The sequence below is a fragment of the Argiope bruennichi genome, chromosome 10, assembly GCF_947563725.1.
Source record: "Argiope bruennichi chromosome 10, qqArgBrue1.1, whole genome shotgun sequence".
In the NCBI taxonomy this organism is placed as follows: domain Eukaryota; kingdom Metazoa; phylum Arthropoda; class Arachnida; order Araneae; family Araneidae; genus Argiope; species Argiope bruennichi.
In genome coordinates, this window is record NC_079160.1 from 66,391,473 (window position 1) to 66,413,711 (window position 22,239).

Below are 22,239 nucleotides of genomic sequence, written 5' to 3' on the forward strand. Positions count from 1 at the left end.
AAAAGGCATAATTATTTCCATCATTTCCATTTGAATTAAATATCCAAAAGGAGTCCTTGAAAGTGAATGGAAATGCCCGAACAGGAAATTTTTGAATATGAGCCTAAATCAAAAGCATGTCCATTGTTATATTGTATATAAAGAAGAAAAATTCACATTTCATTTCCCCACTTGAAATTTTAAGAGAAACATGATGTCCATTTTTCAGTCCCTGTTTGTTATTTTTATTGTTAGTTTGGGCGTTGCTGTTAGCAATGCTCAAGACGCAAGTTATGTGGAAGAAAATACTACGTGCGCCTCTGATTACCTGTTTCCAATGTTCCCAGAGTGCAAAGACTATGAAGATATCATTCAAGAAAAGAGGAGAGGTAAGTTTCAATCCATGAGATCCTATTTATGCTATTATTCATATCTAGAATTTTTTTGTTGTTGTTACTTTGTTTGGTTCATTGGCGTAGAAGCCATAACTGGCTATACTTCGCAAAGCATACGGTAAAATCAGAATAGATTCTTATTAACTAGAATCAGTATGTTTGTTTCATAGTTGGACTCATTATATTAGTTTCATAGAATCATTATGTTATTTTATATATAAAGGGCCATAAATATGGCTTCAACCAGAAATATGTTTGGAATTGCAAGAAAATAGCAACATTTAAGGAATGATTATATTCGGAATGAATTTTTTGAAAAACATTCGAAAATAGTTATACTTTTGAATATTTGCATAAACAAGTAATATAATTTTTTTTTTAAATTCAATCCCTACTTAGGTCAACAAAGAAAAATTTTATTTTAGTTACTTTTTATTAAATATTTATCAAAAGAATTATTAAATATCAAAAAATAAATATCAAGAAATTGATTTTCGCAAGAATTGAACCCGCAATCTTCACCTTCACGTGAAAAATACTGAAATCCTTGCATTTTCCCTATTGAGTTACTGCTTGTCGATGTCAATTTTCCTTACAAACTACTAAAATTCTATTTAAAGTATTAAAAATTAAAAAATAATTAATTAATATTTGAAAAAACCGTATTAACATCAAGTGTCATCCACTACAAGTTTAAAAAATGTATTTGAACTTGAGTGGAAGAATAAAAAGTATTTTATTAATAATTGAAAATTTGAACAAGTTATATAAATATATATAGGGAGGGTGTGAACTAAGAGTAGGAATTGATAAACATCTGTGAAACCAAAATATGCCAGTTAAACAGCAAAAGTTTTTTTAAAAAAAAAATCCAAAGAAAAGACTTTTCTGGCTTAAAAGGGGTATAAAACAAAACTCTTCTAGTTTTGAAGCGTATCGAATGATTTGCTTAAATTTTTGCGGATAGCTTAAGATATATATTATCTAGTTCCTGAATTAAAAAATAAGCTGTATCCATTCTTTAAATATTCTGCTAACAAATAACAATAAGATTTCAATCTTTTTTTTTTACATTGTGAGTCACTAAAACAAGTATAAAATATTTCTAAATGAATAGATTACTTATTGTCTACTTCAGAAACTTCATAACATATGGAGAAATTATTACACCAAATTTAAACAAAAAACAGGCATTAGATTTTAATTTATAAGAAAGAAAGAAAGAAAGTTCAATCAAAGATTAGAATTTGAGAAAATGGCATCTAAAGATGTAAAATAGCATTAAAACATAAACAGATGTAAAAATTAGTGGAACTTCTCAAAAAATAGTCTTGGGAACAAAATTTTAATGGTTCTTATAAAGAAACCTGTTGAAACATTTAGAATAATTAATTTTAAAAAAATCATAATTTCCCTAAAAGAATTGACTTTTTAACGTAGTCAAGGTAGGTAGGTAGGTAGGTAGGTAGGTAGGTAGGTATGGTTTATTGGCACAAGAGCCATGTGAGGCCATACTGCGCCAGTCATATGGTTTAATTTAAGAGCACATTAATATGAACTGAATCAATCAATTATAAATTAATACCAACTAAGATAAACTGTATATAGTATAAACGATGTAGCAATCAACTAATAAAATTTTAAAATTTATGAGTCGCAGGAAGAAAATAATTAGGAAACGGTAAAAGTGTGATATTAATGATACGACTCCATGAAAATGCAATAACTGACGACAAAAGGTTGAAAGGCAATTAGATGCAAGTAAAAAGGTGAATTGCTTTTAAAAATGTAAAAATATTTGGGTTGTATTTCTCACCCACCAAGTCGGTTAGAGTTACGGATGATGTATTGAAAAAGCTGACACGATGGGGATGGCACGGTATAGCCAATTTTTGGCTCTTGCGTCACTAAACCAACCAACCGACAAAAAAAACCAATTGAATGTCCTATTTTTAATCATCTATTGCGTTCTTTTGATAAATAATCCTGAAACATTTGTGACTTGGTGATAACTTCATAAACTTTTTCAATTAAAACATGCTTAATACTTAAATTAACATGACACGTCTGACACATTGGTGCCCTTTCGCCAAAGATCAGATGTTTGTGAGTATAGCGCGTATGTCCTATATGGAGGCGTGTTAGCTTGACATCTACCTCACGGTTTTTAACGTAGTCAAATAAACTTGCAAACGTTTATTTAAAGAGTGCAAATTATCATAATAAAGAAAAATAAAGATAAATAATTGTGCAATTTTTTTTGAAATTAAAATGAAGTGATAAAATTAATGGTTATCAAATAATTTAAATGTTTATGAAGTTATCACCAAGTTACAAATGTTTCAGGATTATTTATCAAAAGAACGCAATAGATGATTAAAAATAGGACGTTCAATTGGTTTTTTTTGTCGGTCGGTTGGTTGGTTTAGTGACGCCAGAGCCAAAAATTGGTTATACCGTGTCAAGCCATGTATGAAATAAAACCACGTGAGGTGTTAAAAGTTTAAATAGATTAAGTACATTACAAATAATTCGGTAAAACAGCAATAATAAAAACTTCAGAAGCAAGTTAAGTAAAGCAAATAAAATGTTGAAGAAAGAGAAACTAAGTAAAACGATAGATTGGTTGGTTGGAATATGATATTCAGAAAAATAAAGTAAAATATATGACATGCAACGTGTGTTAGAATCAAACTAAAAGAAATTTCATCATTTACGTTGATAACTGAATTTCAGAACCTCAAAATATTGATTAGTTGGTTAATTGGTTTTTATGGCGCAAGGACCAGGTCTGATCATTCTGCGCCAAACGTTTGTTAAAAATGGCTTTCGTGTTAAAAATTAAAACATTTTAAGTAGATACAATTAAATATGCTGTAAAATTTGAATATCTTTTAAAAAAGTAAAAATATTTGGATGAGGGTTATCTCCTAAAATGTCATTTAAGTTAAAAACAGTCGCTCCAAAATGAACTTGTCGTTGTGATCTAAAATCTTGGCATTCACATAAAATATGTTTAATCGTTAAAACACAATTGCATTTGTCACAAAGTGGTGCAGGATCAGAGTGCAAAAGATGTTTTTGGGTCAAATAGGTGTGGCCTATTCGAAGTCTCGTAATGATGACATCTTTCTTTCTAGTCAGAATTTTACTTTTGAAACCCTTGACAGATGGCTGTATTTGAAAAAGTTTATTCGTAGTTAGCTTTCCCCATGTAGCTTGCCAGGATTTACTTTGAATTATTTTTATTGCTTGTAATGCATCGGATAATGGAACAAAATTTTCCTTCAACAGGGTTGTGCTTTTTGCTGCCTTGTCAGCTTTTTCATTTCCCAAAATTCCAACATGCCCAGGTATCCAACAGAATTTAATCGTGAAATTATTTTTTAGCGAATGATATATGTGCAAACTATTTAGAACTAAGGGATGACTTTCCGATGACACATTCTTAAAAGCTGCAATGCTACTTTTAGAGTCAGTATATATAATAAATTTAGAGGGGGATGACGTTGCAATTTTTTGAAGGCTTAGATATATTGCATAAAGTTCGGATGTAAAAACAGAACAGAAAGGGTGAAGTCTTTCGGATATTATTACATTACGAAAAACTGCTGCTGAGCCAATATTATTACCGCATTTCGAACCATTTGTATAAACAGGTTGAAAAGAATGATACTGTTGTCTATGTTCATAAAAACATTTCTGAAACATCACGTCTGATGTTGATGGTTTCAGGAAGTGCATAAAATCATCTACAAAACTGAAAGATAACTCCTGCCATGGAGGTGGACCACTAATGTTTACAGCAATCGGGAAGTCTTCAGTTTTGAATGTTCGTAAAATCTCTCCTATACGGAATCCAAAAGTTGGCGTAAAAGACAATCTCTTAGAGAATAACGCTCCGTATATAGGATTAAGAACCTTGTTGCACAGTGGATGGTATTCCACACTTTTAATTTTATAAAAGTAGGATAAACAAAGTCGTTTCCGCCTCAATTCCAAGGAGGGCTCACCACTTATAACTTGTAAACTTTGAATTGGCGATGTTCTAAAAGCTCCTGTAGCTATACGAAGTCCTTGATTATGCACCGAGTCTAACAATTTCAAGGTGGATTTGGCAGCTGAGCCATAAATGGGTGCCCCGTAGTCAAGCTTTGAGCGTATCAGTGATTTATATATCTTCATCAAAGAGGCTCTATCTGCTCCCCAAGAGGTGTTTGAAAGGACTTTTATAATATTTAGTGTTTGAAGGCATTTTCTTTTTAAGTTTTGAATATGAGAGCGAAATGTTAGTTTATTATCTAATATCACGCCCAAAAACTTTTTCTCACTAACTGTCGGAATGACCGACTCATTCAGTCGAAGCTCTGGATCTGCATGAAGGCCACGTCGTTTACAGAAGTGAACACTAACTGTTTTCTGAGGAGAAAAAACAAATCCATTTTTCAAAGCCCAGTCTATCATATTGTTTATGGATGTTTGTAAATGTTTTTGAATGAAATCCAAACTTTCGTTAGCACAATGGATCTGGATGTCATCGACATAAAGTGAAGTATGTACAAATGGTGAGATTTTCGAAACAATCCCATTTATTTTTATGATAAACAGTAAAACACTTAGTACGCTACCCTGAGGAACACCTTCATGCTGAATGAAAGTATCTGATAAAATATCACCAACACGAATTTGAAAGATCCTTGTCCTCAAAAAGTTTTGTACAAAAATTGGTAGATTCCCTTTTAAACCCAAGTTAAATAAATCTTTCAAAATGCCATAACGCCAGGTTCGGTCATAGGCTTTATCCATATCAAAGAAAATAGATATAAGATGTTTTTTGCTTACAAAAGCCTCTCTGATAGCAGTCTCTAGTTTTAGTAAATTATCCAATGTACTTCTCTTTTTGCGAAAACCGCTTTGGAAAGGGGAAATCAAGTTTTTCTCTTCTAAGACATACATCAGTCGGTGACTAACCATACGTTCCATTAGTTTACTGAGGCAACTAGTAAGGGCTATTGGTCTGTAATTAGAGGGATCTTGCCGATCTTTCCCAGGTTTGAGAATAGGAATTATTATTGCTTTTTGCCAGTTGGTTGGGAAGACTCTTTCTATCCAAATTCTGTTAAATAAAGTTAAGAGTACCCACAATGACGAATCACCTAGATGTTTCAACATATCATAATGTATTCTATCAGGTCCCGGTGATGTAGAATGGGATTTTTTTAATGCATTTTTCAATTCATGAAACTTAAAAGTAGTATTATATTCCTCCCCATGTGAGGGTAGAAATTCTAATGTTTGTTTCTCTGTCTGTTTTTTTAAAAGCAATAAAATCTTCTGGATAAAATTCTTCACTCGATATATTAGAAAGAGTTTGTCCAATTAGATTAGCAATTTCTTTTGCATTAGAAATTACTCGTCCGTTCAATTTTAAAAAGGATATTTTATCTGTATTTGTGTAACAGCCAAAAATCTTTTTTACTTTGTCCCACAGGACTTGACATACGAATGAAAGGATTGCTCCTGGCTAATGCGTCGGATTCTACGAAATTCAGATTTTGCTTTTTTAAATTTAATGAGATTTTGGGTGGTAGGGTATCTCCTGAAGGTATTCCATGCTTTGTCTAGTGCTCTTTTACAGTTTTCACATTTATCATTCCACCACGGTTTGCATAGCTTTGGTATTTTCCCCGATGTTTTGGGAATACTGATATCTGCTGCTGCAATTATATGCTCGGTTACAAGCTTGACTGCCAAATCAATAGAAGTTTCATCAATCATATCTGGTGTAAGTTGACATATTGAGTTGAACAATGGCCAGTTTGCTTTACTAACATTATATCTCACAGGTCTTTTAGGAAATAAAAAATCACTGTGCATGTACGTCAATACAATAGGAAAGTGATCGCTGTTGTATAAATTTGAGTCCACGGAAAATTTCCAGTAAGGGGCAAGGGAAGGAGAACAAAGTGCAAGATCAATCGTGTGGAATGTTTTGCTAGCTTGGTGAAAGTGAGTAGGATTATTGTCATTAAGTATACAGAGACAATGATCATCAATTAGTTTTTCTATTTGCCTTCCTCTAGTGTTGATATCATCATTATTCCAAATAGGATTATGTCCGTTTAAATCACCTAGGAGAAAAAAAGGTTCTGGCAACTGTTCTATTAATTGATTCAAATGTCGTTGTTCAATATAGTCATTTGGGGGCAGATATAAATAGCAGATTGTTGTTAGAACTTTCAACTGAATTTGGACAGCAATTGCCTGTAAATTTGTGTCTAAAACAACTTCATTACTTGGCAAATGACGTAAAGTTAAAGATGCAACTCCGCCAGATGCTCTAGAATTTTGTTCATTATCCTTTCTTTGAAGGATATAGTTTTTAAGATTGGGAGAGACACGTGGAGTCAAATATGTTTCTTGTATCCCCAAGCAAACAGGTTGATATTTGTTAATAATAGATTTGATATCCTCTTTATGAGCTTGAAAACCGTGGCAATTCCAAGAGACTAAATTAATATTTGTCATTTCGGTTTCCTGAAGAATTTAGATTTAAAAACTTTTGGCTTGGCTGTGCTTACTCTAGCTTCATCGCTCAGGTCCATTTCGCTGAGAGATTCCTCGGATGGATGAATTTCCAACTCAACATCCTTACTATTTACGTTTATCTTTTCTTTCTGTTCATTTTGGTTTTGAATGGAAAGATTCTTTTTCTTTTTATTTTGTGGAACAATTTTTAAAGTTTTTTGGTTTTTTGTAATGTTTTTTTCTTTAGTTATGGAAGACTTGTTCGATTTTATTATTTCGAGCCAATCTTTCAGTTTGATGGTAATGTATTCCTCATTTGATGGAGAGGGAAAAGGCTTCGCGATTGTTTGCGATGGACAACTGTTTTCTTGAATTTGTATCGGTTCAGTTTGCATGCTTGAACAAGTCGTTCTTTTTAAAGCTGTACTGTATGGGAGATTTTCCTTTGGAGTTCGTTTTTCAACTATTTGCCTAGCTTCTGCAAAAGAGATATTTCTAGAAATTTTAATGGTCTGGATTTCTTTTTCAATCTTCCACTTGGGACAGGATTTAGAATAAGCAGGATGACTACCGTTGCAATTAACACATTTTTGGGGCTTTGTGCATGGAGTGTCATCATGGCCAATTTCAGAACATTGTGGACAGCGAGAGGAAGAAGCGCGGCAGCTAGTTTTTGTATGTCCAAACCTCTGGCATTTAAAACAACGCATCGGGTTTGGCACAAAAGGACGCACATCGCAACTTATAAACCCAGCTGTTATCTTTCTGGGAAGCACATGAGTAGCAAATGTCAAAATAACATGCCTGGTTGGAATTATTTTACCATCTCTTTTTAATGTTATACGGCGTGCACTTGTTACTCTAAATGACTGCAGTTCGGAAACAAATTCTTCATCACTAACCATAGTAAGGTCCATACTAGATATGACACCTCTGGTATAATTCAGAGTTTTATGGCCAGATACTTCTATTGGGGCATCACCAAAATTCTTTATGGCTAGAAGTTGCTCTGACTGTTTCGGCGTCGCAGTCTCTATTAACAAATCTCCAGATCTAAGCTTCTTTACAGATGTGACGTTTCCAGCAGTACTTTGAATATACTTTTGTATCAAAAAAGGTGACATGTTTTTAAGTTTATCGTCTTTACCATGTACAACTAAAAATTTTGGAAGAAATTTCGAAAGCTCAGTTTGTGCAACGTTAATTGACTTGTCGGATTCGGTGTGTGAAGAAAGACCCATGCAAAAAAGACAAAGATTCAGGCCCGACGGCACCGCCCACCACGGAGCCCAACAAGGGATGGTAGCCACCGGCTCTAGACATTTCCAGCCTCGGCGCTTACCATGGCGCTAGCCGGAACCTATACGCTGGGAGTCACCCCCGGGGACAGTGACCACCCTTAACGCCAAGCCCAAGGAGTGACCCCTTCGCTTGATCCCCTTGAGCAGCCCAGTCATGTGCCTAGGATACCGGCCGATTGATACACCGGGGACCGAAATGTACCACCCGTCTAATGGGTCGCCACGCACGGCAAACACGTGGGGTGTTTGGCTGTCCATGAGAAGCAAGAAGCAAACAGAGCGGCAACAGCTTCTCATGGAGAGCTCCCTCGCTTGCCGTCGAGGGAAAGAAAAAACAAAGGTGACAGCAGAAGGCGCAGAGGAGAGTAAACCTAAAGGGAGTAAAGATCCCTGGGTACCTCGGGATTGGGACACCCGTACTCACCTATAGTAGGTGAGCCCCTGAGGGGTCAAAATATTGAATGTAGAGAGATTAAAATCCCAAGGGCTTTTTGGATACGACTGAAGGTTTCTTATGATCAAGATGATATCTGAGTTGACGTCCGCTCGTGGGAGGACATTTGATCAACAATATCAGGGTTACATATTCAGCATATCGATGATGAAATAAAGTTTTGATTACATCAAATTATTTAAAAAGTATTTGTGCCAGCAAGCAAGATCAAATTCTCGCAAAAGAGCTAATATAATTATTATATATCAATGTATAATGCAGGGTGTTTATAAAGTCCCGGACCCATTTTGATGTTTAATAACTCATAAAATAATGAAGATATAAACAAACTTATGGTATTTATTGATGGAATAACTCATATATTTTCCTTTTCAGGTTTGAATATTTTTTACTTTTGTAAATATCGTCTGCGCGTGTGGTTAATTTCAGATAATTTCATTTTCCAGTCTAAATATCTGCACTTTTCTAAATACCGTCTGCTTATTAATTGCAGTTTTCTCTCTTTTGTTTTTGGCAACTATTGCAATGTTATGTTTACTTTTGATGTGTTTGTTCTATGTAGTACTTTTGTATGTGATGTTTTATTCGAGCGGATATTAAGGAGAATGCATACACCACAAGAGAAAGCACAGATTTTATGGTGGTTCATAGAAACGAAATCGATAGAGCAAGCACAGAGAAATTTCAGAAGAATTTCCCAAAAAGATCCTCCATCCAAAAACAGCATCTTGCGGTGGAAAAAGAATTTTCTAGAAATTGGAAGTATCGCAGATATGAAACGTTCCGGACGTCCTTGCACAAGTGATTTTGATGTTGAGCGTGTCAGAGAGACATTGCCGTTGAACTTTTTTTGAACTGAGAGAAACGCCGTTGGACTTTTTCCTTTGGGGGTTTGTAAAAGACAACGTTTTCAGGAGGAGAGTGTCTAACATTGATGACCTAAAAGCCAGAATTACAACCGCAATAGTCTCTGTGGATGCCGACATGCTTGCCGCTACCTGGCGTGAAATGGACTATCGACTTGATATTCTCCGTGCGACGAAGGGGGCACACGTGGAAGTTCATTGACAAGGGTCATGAAACTTTTTGAGCCTATTTAACCATTTATGTTATTAATTTTAATCTATCTTTATTATTTTATGAGTTATTAAACATCAAAATGGGTCCGGGACTTTATAAACACCCTGTATTATCAAAACTACATCATATCTTCGAAATAATGTAAGGTAAAGCATTGTTCAATCTGAATCTGAATTGGTTTGGAAGCGATTTCTCAAAAAAGTAAATATTTTTAGGTTTATATGATGTTTGTTTTTTTATTAATATAGGTATAAAATGACGGATAAAAGTGAAATTGTTTAACCATATATGCAGCTTTTGAAAAAAATGCATATTTTGGAGCAAATTTTAGAATTAATTTAAAAAAATAGAGTTTTTCTAGGGAAAAAGAAATGCTACAGCTTTTAATTTTTATTTGTGACGTTAAATATGTAGCATATCTTAGAGTGTGACGAACTATTATCTAAGAATTATATTCAAAAATGAAATTCTTGTCTACAATATATAAAATTGTCTATGAAATTTTTTCATTATATTAAGTAATCTCATATCCATTTATTAAACATTTAAAATCAATTGCATAGTTTATTACATTATGCATAATATAACAAGCACTAATAAATTTCCTTAAAATATCTTGATTATTTTTTTAAGATATGACGATACTCGTACAGTAAAATTACGAAAATACTCGTTGCTCAGAAAGCGTGCTTTAAAATGCTAAAACATCATTTGCATGCCAATATTTTGCTATAACTTAGCTCCTAGTGGACATAGACAAAATAAAAATATCGCTGGAAGCAGAAACTTACCTATATTTTGAAACTGCAAAAAAGTGACTCTTCATCCAAATTCACGTTTCAACCTACTAGAATAAATTAAGATAATCTTTGTCAAATATTTTAAGATTAATTATAGCTAAATTCATTTAGTTTGTTGCCTGAAAGATCATTCATTCGTTTATTTACTTTCAAATATTAACATAAAATATTTCAAATTTTTATTTTAACTAAAAGGAGGGGACGAAAGCATATTTCCATTACTAACGAAATGGATAAAGAGTTTTAAAAGATCCATTATCAAATAATTTTGGAATTTATAGTAAAATATCAGAAGATAGGATATTACATGTTTGTAAAATGTTTTCATATTGCATTGTTACCATGCTACTAGTTTTAGAATTTTTCTAACACAGTTTTGTAAATAAGGCAAATTTACTAATTCGACATGAAAAAAATAAATTTTAAAAATTTATTGTATTAGTATTTAAGTTAATATATATAATAAACCTATTAGTGCTAATTTATTCGATAAATATTATGTTTACTCTATTACTAGTTTTATCATGAATCTTGAAGCAAATCTCACTTTCTTTTACCAAGTAGCTCAATTAATATGAAATCAAATTTTAATCGATTTATTAACAAATAATTAAGTGATGAAAATATTAAAACAATGAATTGTGACCAAATACACGACTACGGACAAAATACGTAAAGTCTAGCACAGAGGGCAATGAATAACAGAGGGATTACAAATTCCATCATCATAAACATGAATAAAACGGTTAAAAATCAATATCATTTAATGGGTTTTCTGTACCATTAGATCACATTTAAGATATGCATCATAAAATTTTAAAGGTATTACTCTCTGCGTAGCTGGTTTTATTGAATGAAAATTGAATAAGAGCTTTAATCATTATTAGTTGCATTCAAAGCCTAGATGTTTTGATAAGAATACTGTGTATACTTTTAATTAAATATCTTATGATGTTTCATCCTTAAAGTTCTCGCCAAACATTTTTATTTTATTGTAAAAGACATTCAAGCCGTGTTATTTTAATAATCTTAAATTTGTTTTGTTGATTTTTTTCATTTACTCATCCTAATTAAGTCAAATCCCAAGACATGAATATGTTAAAGAAAATTTAAAATGTTCGAACAATCCTTCTTTCAACTTTCGCTTATCGTCACTGTCGTGTACATCACACAAATTCCGCTAATAATAAATTGGATTTTTCCCTTCAGTGCTCAACAATTAATGAAAAGCAAGCGGTTAAATATTCAATATAAAATAAACACAATTTGAATTTAATTATAACACTGAATTAACACATTATTTGTAAGCAATAAAAAAAAATCTTCCATAACAATTGAATTTGGTATCATTAAAAAGACTAATTTATGAAATGAAAATATTTTTTTTTCAGTGTTATTTTTAAGAATTATCACAATAAAGAGCAGTATCTCTCTGCATTTTTAATTAAAATTAAAAAAACCGACACACAGAAATAAAGTTGGTTGGTTGATTTATGTTTAAGGGCGCAAGAGCCAAAAATAGTCTATACTGCACCAATCATTTGGTTCAAAATGATACTATGTGAGGAGTTGAAAGTTTAAATAGGTTTTGGTTTTGTGGTGTTTTATGGCGCAAAAGCCATATCTGGCCATACTGCGCCAAGCAAAAAGTTAAGTTAAAAAAACACAGTTAAAATAAGAAAGTTCAAAGATGGAGACAATTTCATATAGCATGACGAAAAGACAATGAAACCATGCATAAAAACTTGAGCAGGAAATAAAATACAGAGAGCATATGATAATATTTTAAAAAGGAATAATTATAAACAGTGCATAAAACATTAAAATACAAGTTGAATGATAGGCTAAATGTTGAATACAAAGATAAAATGTGCTAAATCCGATGTAAAAACCTAATAAAACTCAAAAAGTTAAAAATATTAGGGTGATGTTTTTCACCTACTAAGTCGTGAAGAGTCAATGATGTTGAATTAAAAAAGCGAATACGATAGGAGTTAAAATTTGGACACTCAATTAAAATGTGCTTCACACTAAGGTCGACATGACATCGAGAACAAACCGGTGGTCTCTCTCCGAGAAGAAGATGTCGATGCGTAAACCGAGTATGCCCTATGCGAAGGCGTGTCAATTTAACATCAGGGCCACGCATAGGCAAAGCTGGCCACATACAAATAGAAGGCTTAATGACGTGCAGTTTATTATGGATTTGTTTATTCCATGTCTCTTGCCACAAAAGGAAAATATGTTTTGCAATTGATTTTTGAATATCGCAGTAAGGTAATTCATAATGAAAAAAGGTAGATGAAGTTTTAGCAGCGTGATCGGCCTGCTCATTTCCAACGATTCCAATGTGACTAGGGACCCAACAAAATAAAATGTCAAAGCCCCTATGATGGAGGGTCTGCAAGAGTCCCAAGATCTTAATAGCGAACGGATGAAAGTTAAAATGATGAAGTACTTCTAAAGAACTCATACTGTCCGTATAAATACAAAATTGTCGTTGAGAGGCAAGAGAAATCTTTTGTATAGCACATAAAATCGCCAGCAACTCCGCAGATAAAACTGAAAATGATGCATGAATACGGAAACTGTATTTCGTCTCCAAAGATGACACTACATCCAACATGTCCGTCCGACTTTGAGCCGTCAGTAAATATTGGAAAATAGGAGGCATACTGTGAACGATGAAAATTAAAAAGTTGTTGGAAAATAATTGGGGCAGTTGTAGCTTTATTAAATTCAGAGAAACAATTCAAAAAGGAAAACTGAGGAATTTCCCAAGGTGAAAATATTTGAAAATCTATTGGCTCGACATCAGAAAACTGGAGCCCTGAATCATGAAGTACGCTTTTGATTCTCTCACAAAAGGGAAGAATGTGAGATGGGCGAGCATTGTAAAATCTTTTAAGGGAAACAGGAATGGTCATGCGAGTTACAGGATGATTTTGGAGAGACTGAGCTCGAAAGTAGTACTGCAGTGCAAGTTTCTTTCGGCGTAAAGACAAGGGCGGTTGGTGACATATGACGTAAAGGCTTTCGGTTGGCGATGTGCGGAAAGCCCCTGAACATATTCGGAGGGCGGAATGATGCACAGTATCTAGCCGACGTAGTGCAGCAAGACTGGCAGAGCCATATACAAAACACCCGTAGTCTATCCGAGATAAAATTATGGCTTGATATAGACGGGTTAAAGACGTACGATCGGCACCCCAAGACGTACGAGAAAGTACCTTGAGGATATTCAGAGATTTCTCGCACTTTTTCCGAAGGTATGTGATATGCGAAAGGAAAGTGAGCTTCCTATCGAAAAGTATTCCCAGAAATCGTATTTCATTAACGACAGGTATTAAGTCATTGCGTATACGAACTGAGGGGTCAGGGTGAATGCCTCGCTTTCTGCAGAAATGCACACATTTACTCTTTTCGGCAGAAAGAGTGTGCCCATTTTCATCACACCAAGCTACCAGTTTCTTAACTGCATTTTGCAGCTGCCGTTCAATTAAGGGCATATTACAGCCCTGGCAAGAAATCTGAAGATCGTCCACGTATAAATTTCCTTGGACAGTCGGTGGTAATTGATTTAAAATGTCGCTAAAATGCATGATAAAAAGTGTGACACTGAGAACGCTTCCTTGTGGAACGCCCTCAGCTTGGATAAAAGGATCAGAATAAAATTTCCCCATGCGTACCCGAAAAGTACGAGATGATAAAAATTTTTTTATAAAAATTGGAAGGTTTCCTTTAAAACCCAAGTTAAAAAGTTTTCTAAGAATTCCAAAACGCCACGTACGATCATACGCCTTCTCTACATCAAAAAAAATGGAGACAAGATGGTTTCGTCTCACAAAAGCGTTGCGAATATGGGTCTCAAGTTGGACTATATTATCAATAGTGGATCGACCTTTGCGGAATCCACTTTGCATTAATGGAATGCAAGCTCGCTTCTCTAATTCGAAGACTAGTCGGGCATTGACCATACGTTCAAGCGTCTTACAAAGGACACTAGTTAGCGCAATCGGTCTATAATGCAGAGGGTTAGCAGAATCTTTGCCCGGTTTCAGAATGGGAATCACGAGAGCTTCTTGCCACTGATATGGGAAATTTTGCTCACTCCAGACTCTGTTAAACAGATACAGGAGATTTGAGAGCGATATCTCATCTAAGTGGCGAAGCATATTATAAGTGACTCCATCTGGTCCAGGGCTGGTATCATGAGCTTGGGATAGTGCTTTTCTCAATTCAAACATTTTGAACTCGCAATTATATGGATGTGTATATGCAGCTTGAAAATTCAAAGATAATTGTTCCGCGAGATTTTTTCTCGCTATAAATTCAGGACTATACGATTCAACAGCGGAAATCCGTGCAAATGTCTGTCCAAGAATATTGACAATATCTAATGGAGAGGAGTATGTATTATTCCTGGTTTTTAGTACAGGAAAAGAAAACTGATAAATTCCATTAGCTGCCTTCACTTTTCTCCACAATTGCCGACTTGAGGTTCGAGATGTGATTGAAGAAATATATTTTACCCATGATTCCCTCTGGCTACAGCGACGAATGCGGCGTGCAAGGGCTTTAGCTCTTTTAAAAGCGATCAGGTTCTCTGTGGTTGGGTACCTTCTAAATTTGTTCCATAGTCTCTTTTGGTTCTTGTAACTATCGCGACAGGCATCGTTCCACCACGGTCTACGGAATTTTCTCGGACGTGGTGAACTTTTAGGAATGGCATAATTAGCGGCATTTATCAAACATTCAGTGACGTTTTGAACTGCTTCTATGATGTCTGGTACATTGACCATACTCTCGGTAATTTTTGCCAATTGAGAAAACTTATGCCGGTCTGCCCGCTGGAATACGAAACGCGGAGGACAATGAGTCGCTTCGCCTCTATCAGCATGGGAGACAATGATCGGAAAATGATCGCTATTATATAAATTATCACTAACAGTAAAGGTCAATAATGGCAGAAGTTCAGGTGAGCATATTGCCAGATCAATACTATGGAAGCTACGTGTGGGTTCATGGAAGTATGTTTTATCATCGTTATTAAGCAGACAGAGGCAATTATTAGAAATAAACTGCTCAATCTGCCGCCCACGAGAGTTTGTACTATCTGAACCCCACAACGTGCTATGTGCATTTAAGTCACCAAGTAAAATAAAAGGTGAAGGAAGCTGGTCCACTAGGTTGTCAAGATCCTGTTGTTGAATAGCATTATGGGGTGGCAGGTAGATACTACAGACTGTAACCAGTGTTCGGGTGTGAACTTGCACAGCCACAGCCTGTAGAGGTGTATGCAAAGTAAGAGGTGTACTTGGGTAAAGATTTGATGTCAAGATGCAGACACCACCAGAACTGCGCACTCCAGTGTCTGTGTCTTTACGAACACAGTTGTAACCGCGTAACTTTAACTGAATATTAGATGTCATAAATGTTTCTTGAAAACAAAAACAAACAGGATGAAAGGTGTTGATAATGGTCTTTATATCAAGAAGTTTGGACCGCAAGCCGCGACAATTCCAAGAAAGGAAGGTACCCATTAAGAGAGATGCTTAAAAGAATTATTAGGAGCAACAAACGGAGTTGCAGAAACATCGCAACTCATTTCAAATTCATTTTCATCCTCTGAAGGATGCAGTTTCAGATCGGGAGTATTTAATATGCCACCAAATACGGATGTTAAATCCTTGTGGGCTTTTCCCCGAGCTGCAAGTCCTAATGCGACAGAATTTTTAGAAGATGATTTTTTCAATTTCGCAGATAGTTCTTTCTGCGTTTGACCACGCTTTGCAAGTTTTAGCTTCAGTGATTTTTGTAACTTATTTTTTGAAATGGGTTTAGCTGGTATGCCAGTGTCAGATGTGCTGTTTACAGATTGTTCTGTATCAGAATCGGATGTCTTTTTAGTTATTTTTGAGCGATTGGTAGTTTTTGTACAATTTGGACACAAACAATTTACACAAAAGGATTTTTGCAGAGCAGATGCATAGCTCAGACCAGGAGTAGGCGTTTGTGGTGAAAGTTTTCGCCTAGCTTCAGGATACGAAATGTTTTCTTTGATTTTAAGAGTTATTATTTTCTTTTCAAGTTGCCAACGTTCGCATAATCTAGAGTATGACGCATGACTGTCGCCACAGTTCACGCACTTTTCGGGTGCAGAACATTGTTGGCTATCGTGGTCTTTAGCAGCACAACGGGCACAAGTGAGTGTCCCGCGGCAATTTGCTTTAGAGTGTCCATAACGCTGACAATTAAAACATCTTAAAGGATTGGGAATGTATGGTCTGACAGGCAATTTTATATACCCTGCATAGACAAATTCTGGTAATTTTGGTGATTTGAAAGTCAGAATATGATGTTTGGTTTCTAGAACATTACCATCTCTTCGGATAGTAATGCGTTGTACATGTGTGACACCTTGGGATTTCATTTCAGCTGTAATTAAATCTACAGGGAGATTAAATATTTCCCCACAAGTGATAACACCCTTCGATATATTTAATGAGTGATGGGGGCTGACACTGACAGGAACTGTTGACAAGGCTTTTAATTTTTGAATTTGGTGAGCTTGCTTACGAGAATTAACCTCTACCAGCAAGTCACCAGAACGCATCTTGCGAATAGATGTTACATCACCGACTGTTGCTGCGATCGCTTTCTGCACCAAAAATGGCGACACGCTTTCAAATGTTTCGTTTTTTTCGGAAATACGTTTCAAGACAAAGTATTTATCAAAATGATTATCTACGTTTGAAGATACAGGTACAAAATGACGCCCACTAAAGGGACCCTTCTTGGGAGGAGCCATACGATATTGAATACGATTCGGGCCCGACGGCACCGCCCACCACGGAGCCCAACAAGGGAAGGCAGCCACCGGCTCTGGCCATTCCCAGCCTCGGCGCTTACCTTGGTGCTAGCCGGAACCTATACGCTCGGAGTTACCCCCGGGGACAGTGACCACCCTTAACGCCAAGCCCAAGGAGTAACCCCTTCGCTTGATCCCTAGCAGACTAGCCACTCAGGTGACTAGGTACCAGCCGATTGATGTACAGGGGACCACAGTACACCACCCGTCTTTCAAATGGGTTGCCACGCACGGCCAACACGTGGGACTTTGGCTGTCCATGAGAAGCAAGAAGCAAACAGAGCGGCGACAGCTTCTCATGGAGAGCTCCCTCGCTTGCCGTCGAGGGATGGAAGGATCAAGTAAATAGCAGAAGGCGTAGAGGAGAGTAAGCAAGAAGGGAGTAAAGATCCCTGGGAACCTCGGGATTGGGACACCCGTACTCACCTATAGTAGGTGAGCCCCTGAGGGGGAAAGTTTAAATAGATAAAATACATTAAAAATAATTCAGTGAAGCGGCAGTAATCAAAACTTGAGAAATTAAGTAAAGCAAGTATAATGTCGAAAAATAACTATAGAAACAATAGCCATTAAAAAATTTAAAATCTACTGTTGGGGAGATTCTCCCACCAATTCCCATATGCTAAGTGTTGATGAATTAAAATTACATCATACGATGATAATTAAAGGTGGAGCACTCAGGATTTGCGCTACTGTAAAATCAATCAATCCATCGTGATGGTCATCTGGGTGCTTTCTCGCAAAATAATCGCACAGAAATACACAGGGCCCAATTTGATAGCTGAAGGTTACACCGTCTGTAGTAGAATGCAAAAAGAAACAATTCGAAACATGCATCTTCCATTATTATTATTAGAGGTTTAGGAAAAAGAGGTTAAATAGTTTTTTCGATTAGTATTACATTTTTTTTTTTTTCATGAAATTCTTGATTCCATTATTGATTGAATTCACACTCTTTGCCATCTACTCATTTGTTTGTGACTTCTAAATAAAAAGAGAAATGAGAACGCCTCATAATAGAAAAAAATCTTTGAGTGTTTAGTTTTCATAAATTATAATGTGATGGCACTTAAAACGAGATATCTGAATCAAAATATAAGACAGGTTTTTTTAAATGTCAGTTATTAAAAAAATTATGCTACTTCTTGAATATAGCAGTATCTCGTAAAATAGACACTAAAATATATTAAAATTGCAAGAATTTCTGTTTCATATACATATATACATAATCTCAAATGTGATAGCGAAACTTATGTTGTGAGCAGATTTGATTTTTAAAATAAATGTCTTATTTTATCCTTCATTATGCAAGGTGATCAGATGAAAAGGACAAAGCCTGTGCAGGCAATTTGTTTCCCAAACATTCTCACCACACGAGTGAATAGACTTCTGATGCGTGGCATCAGATTGCAGTAGAACAAAATCTGGTTTCGAATCTTGAAGACTCAATTTCTGAATACAAGATTTCATCTAGTATATCCACCGAGAATGCGCTGAATGAATCATATTTGCAACTTAAAAAATATGTGAACTTTAAAAGAAACGACTTCATAAACAATAAATTCTTTTTAAAATAATAAATAATATTTATTTCATATAGTATCTATTGTCAAAAAATAATATATTAAGGAGAATGTGCATTTAATTACTAGTGTTTCAAAAAAATCAATCGTAATGATACTTTCAATGACTAAATTTCAAAATGCACGCCAGATTCCGCAATAAAATGGAACTAAGAAAAATTTTAAAAATTAATTACGGTATGTAAATAGTGTGTATTTTTTAAAATTCTTCAATAAGCATTTGTGATTGAGAATCATATTACAATGAAGAGCAATACACAGAATAACACAATTAACACGGAAGCAACTCTATTTCAAAATGTATTTTACAGCACAAGCTGAATTTTATCAATGCTGTAGCTGTCTCAAAAATCACTTTAAATAATTTAACAGAAAATAATTCAATTATCTAAATAAAACTCCCTGAGAATTAAATTTCTCATTATTCATAACTTTAATCCTTTATTTATGTATCATTTCTAATATTTATTTATTTATCAATTCTAATTTACTATTCTATTCTAATTTCAGAATTAATAGAAAAAGGAGAATTGCAAGGAGACTGTCAAGAAGATATAGATACTATGGTAATCAAATTTAGCATTATTTCTTTAATTCTAAATTCATCCTACGCCATTATTTGATAAAAAGAAGTATATTTATAAAATAAAGTAAGATTTTGTTTAAGACTTTAATAGCTTAGGCATAGAATGAAACGCCTAGGGAAATAGATTGAATTAAATATTTATAAAGATAGGACTTGTTATTGCTAAGATTTTGCAGTATTCTGAATTTTTAAAACGATGTTTAATTTTGAATTCCTAATGCAATTATTTTGATATCCTTTCAAAGAAATGGTTTACTGAAATTTGTTTTACGAAAAAAACAACTTCAATTCTGTATTCATTATTGATACTTTCACTTCAATTTCCATATCATTATAATTAAAAAGTATATATTTTTAAATTATTCATGTAATATTGTGGTTAAATAAAATACTTTTTAGCAATGAATACAGATTACTTACGATGAATTTAGTTTGCGAAATTATTTTTATATTTGTTAAATAAAATGTTATTAAATATGTTTGCTAGGTTTAGTTTTCTTTATCGAAATTATAAACGATATTTTTAATATTCAAATAACAGAAATGAAGAAGTTCAATGTAGATGCCACACTTTATGAATTATTAATATTTCTAGCTCTAATATATCCATGATAATACAAAGCATATTCATTTTTATGTATAATTTTATATATTATTTAGCTATAAAATGCATATTAATCTTGCAATGAATTTATAAGCAAATGAGTGAAAAGTAATTATGAATTATTTAAAATGGTGACTACTAGATTTAATACTATTTCCTAATTTCCTATAAAAGTTTTGAAAATAAAAGTCAATTTTTAAAATAAGAACTCGCATATTCCAGTAATCTATAACTAGATTACAAAGACATATATACAATAACAAATACAGTTTAAATATTTTAGAATAAAATAAGGACACTTAATCTACGAGTTCGTTGCTTGTAATGTGAAGCATACTACCGTAATCACAAAGTAACAGGAATGTTGGTATAAAACAGAAGGTAGTAATTTATTGAACAATCTCCCATGAATCTCTTTCAAATTTACTGCAATGCATTTCAGTCAACAATTTTTCAAATTAGTAAAATATGATTAAAGTTGTTTTTGTGAAACCCTTTCAGAATTCGTAACTATTTGTCCTTTATCTAATTAATGGATTCAAAGTGATGGCTATGAAGAAGCAATTTCAACCGTGGAAAAAGAAATTACACGGTGCCATATCAGGTGAATTCGAAACTTATGGAACAGAATTATTTTTTACTAAGAATCCAAGATTAATGAACTGTGAAAAGATGTAGTACTATTTTACATTATATTATAGATACTCCTTCACAGTTTGTTATTGTCATTGTTTTCCGTCTAATTTTTAAATGACAATCGCTAAACGCTCTCTGATATGATCGGTATGCTGATAATAAGAGGAATGGCATTCTGAAGAGTAATTTCTTTATAAAAGATTTTCTACCTTCTTGGTATTATATTCCATTCAGACGCTTTTGTTTTTGATAAACAGTTGCCTTTTCGCAGCATTTCAGACATTTTTGTAAAACAAATTTTAATGCACATTATTTATCTATTTCTTATATTCTTACATTTAACATTTTTAAAAATTAACAAAATTAAAAATAGTACCGCATTAAAAACAAATTTATTTTCAAACGATAAAATGAAATTAGTTTCCAACCATTGCCAGATATTTATAGAAATCGTAAAAATGTTTAATAAAAGTTTGCAGACGATATTTATTACAGACATAATTTAATTGAAATCTGGGGGATTTTTTTTATCACAGTAACACATTATTACTTATTTAAGCGCATTCATCTCAGATTTTTTTTTTTTTTTTTTTTTTTTTTTTTTTACAGGAATGCATAAGAAGCCAACTATTTTACGCTCGAAGACAAATTGCATCTCTTCCACCAGTTGAATGCATGCAACCTTTGGCTGAATTCTTGTTAGGAGATTTATTTGATTATGTTTACGAATCAGCTTTGGAAGATGCTAAAAGTGAAGTAAATAATGAATTAGATTATTGGACAAAGAAATAAACCTTTTCAAGCTTTTCGGTGGAACATATGCATTTATTATAAGAGTATTTATATTGAAGTATTTGTTAGATTTAAAAATATAATATTTGAATAAAATTTATATCAATTCAATTTTTCAATATTTAAAACAATTTGACTTATTTCTAAAAAGTCAAATTTCAAGACTAGTCACTTACCAGTATATGCATACCTGATTTTTAGATAAGTGTTTATATTTTTAAATAAATCATAATTTATAAAGTTTTAAGTGCTATTATTTTTGTAAAATTTTTCTTTATTATTATCTTAATTTCATGCTTCTTATTGTTGACTTACGTATTCTATGGTGACTCGCCACGCACATAAATTTTAGAAACTGACAAATTTCTAAAACGAAACTGGGGCACTTGTAGTTTTAAATTGTTTTGAAGATGAATTACTTACAGGCATTGGAAATATTCAAGAAAATGGGAGTAAAGCTTTGAATCATAGATATTAATTGAAATTACAAAATTACGATGAACTTAATTACGAAATTTTTTATATCAAAATAATAGTACAGAACTCTTTAATCAATTAGAATTTACACCCTGATTCTAATTTAATGGCTTTGTATCTTAGAATGCACGTTACACTATAGAAGATATAATA

General features: G+C 33.7%; 1 protein-coding gene across 1 annotated transcript; it reads left to right on the top strand.

Annotated features, from left to right (window-relative positions):
* The first annotated feature begins 159 nt into the window (after positions 1-159).
* Positions 160-21,818, top strand: LOC129988630 (uncharacterized). Its single transcript, XM_056096896.1, has 3 exons — positions 160-368; positions 19,502-19,557; positions 21,427-21,818. The coding sequence occupies exons 1-3, from the start codon at positions 191-193 to the stop codon at positions 21,607-21,609; spliced, it is 417 nt and encodes a 138-aa protein (XP_055952871.1). The 5' UTR covers positions 160-190; the 3' UTR covers positions 21,610-21,818.
* Positions 21,819-22,239: the final 421 nt, after the last annotated feature.

Coding starts and splice junctions, on each gene's coding strand:
- LOC129988630 (XM_056096896.1), top strand. CDS start 191: ATGATGTCCATTTTTCAGTCCCTGTTTGTTATTTTTATTGTTAGTTTG. Junction 369..19,501: donor CATTCAAGAAAAGAGGAGAG/GTAAGTTTCAAT, acceptor TTCTAATTTCAG/AATTAATAGAAAAAGGAGAA. Junction 19,558..21,426: donor AAGAAGATATAGATACTATG/GTAATCAAATTT, acceptor TTTTTTTTACAG/GAATGCATAAGAAGCCAACT.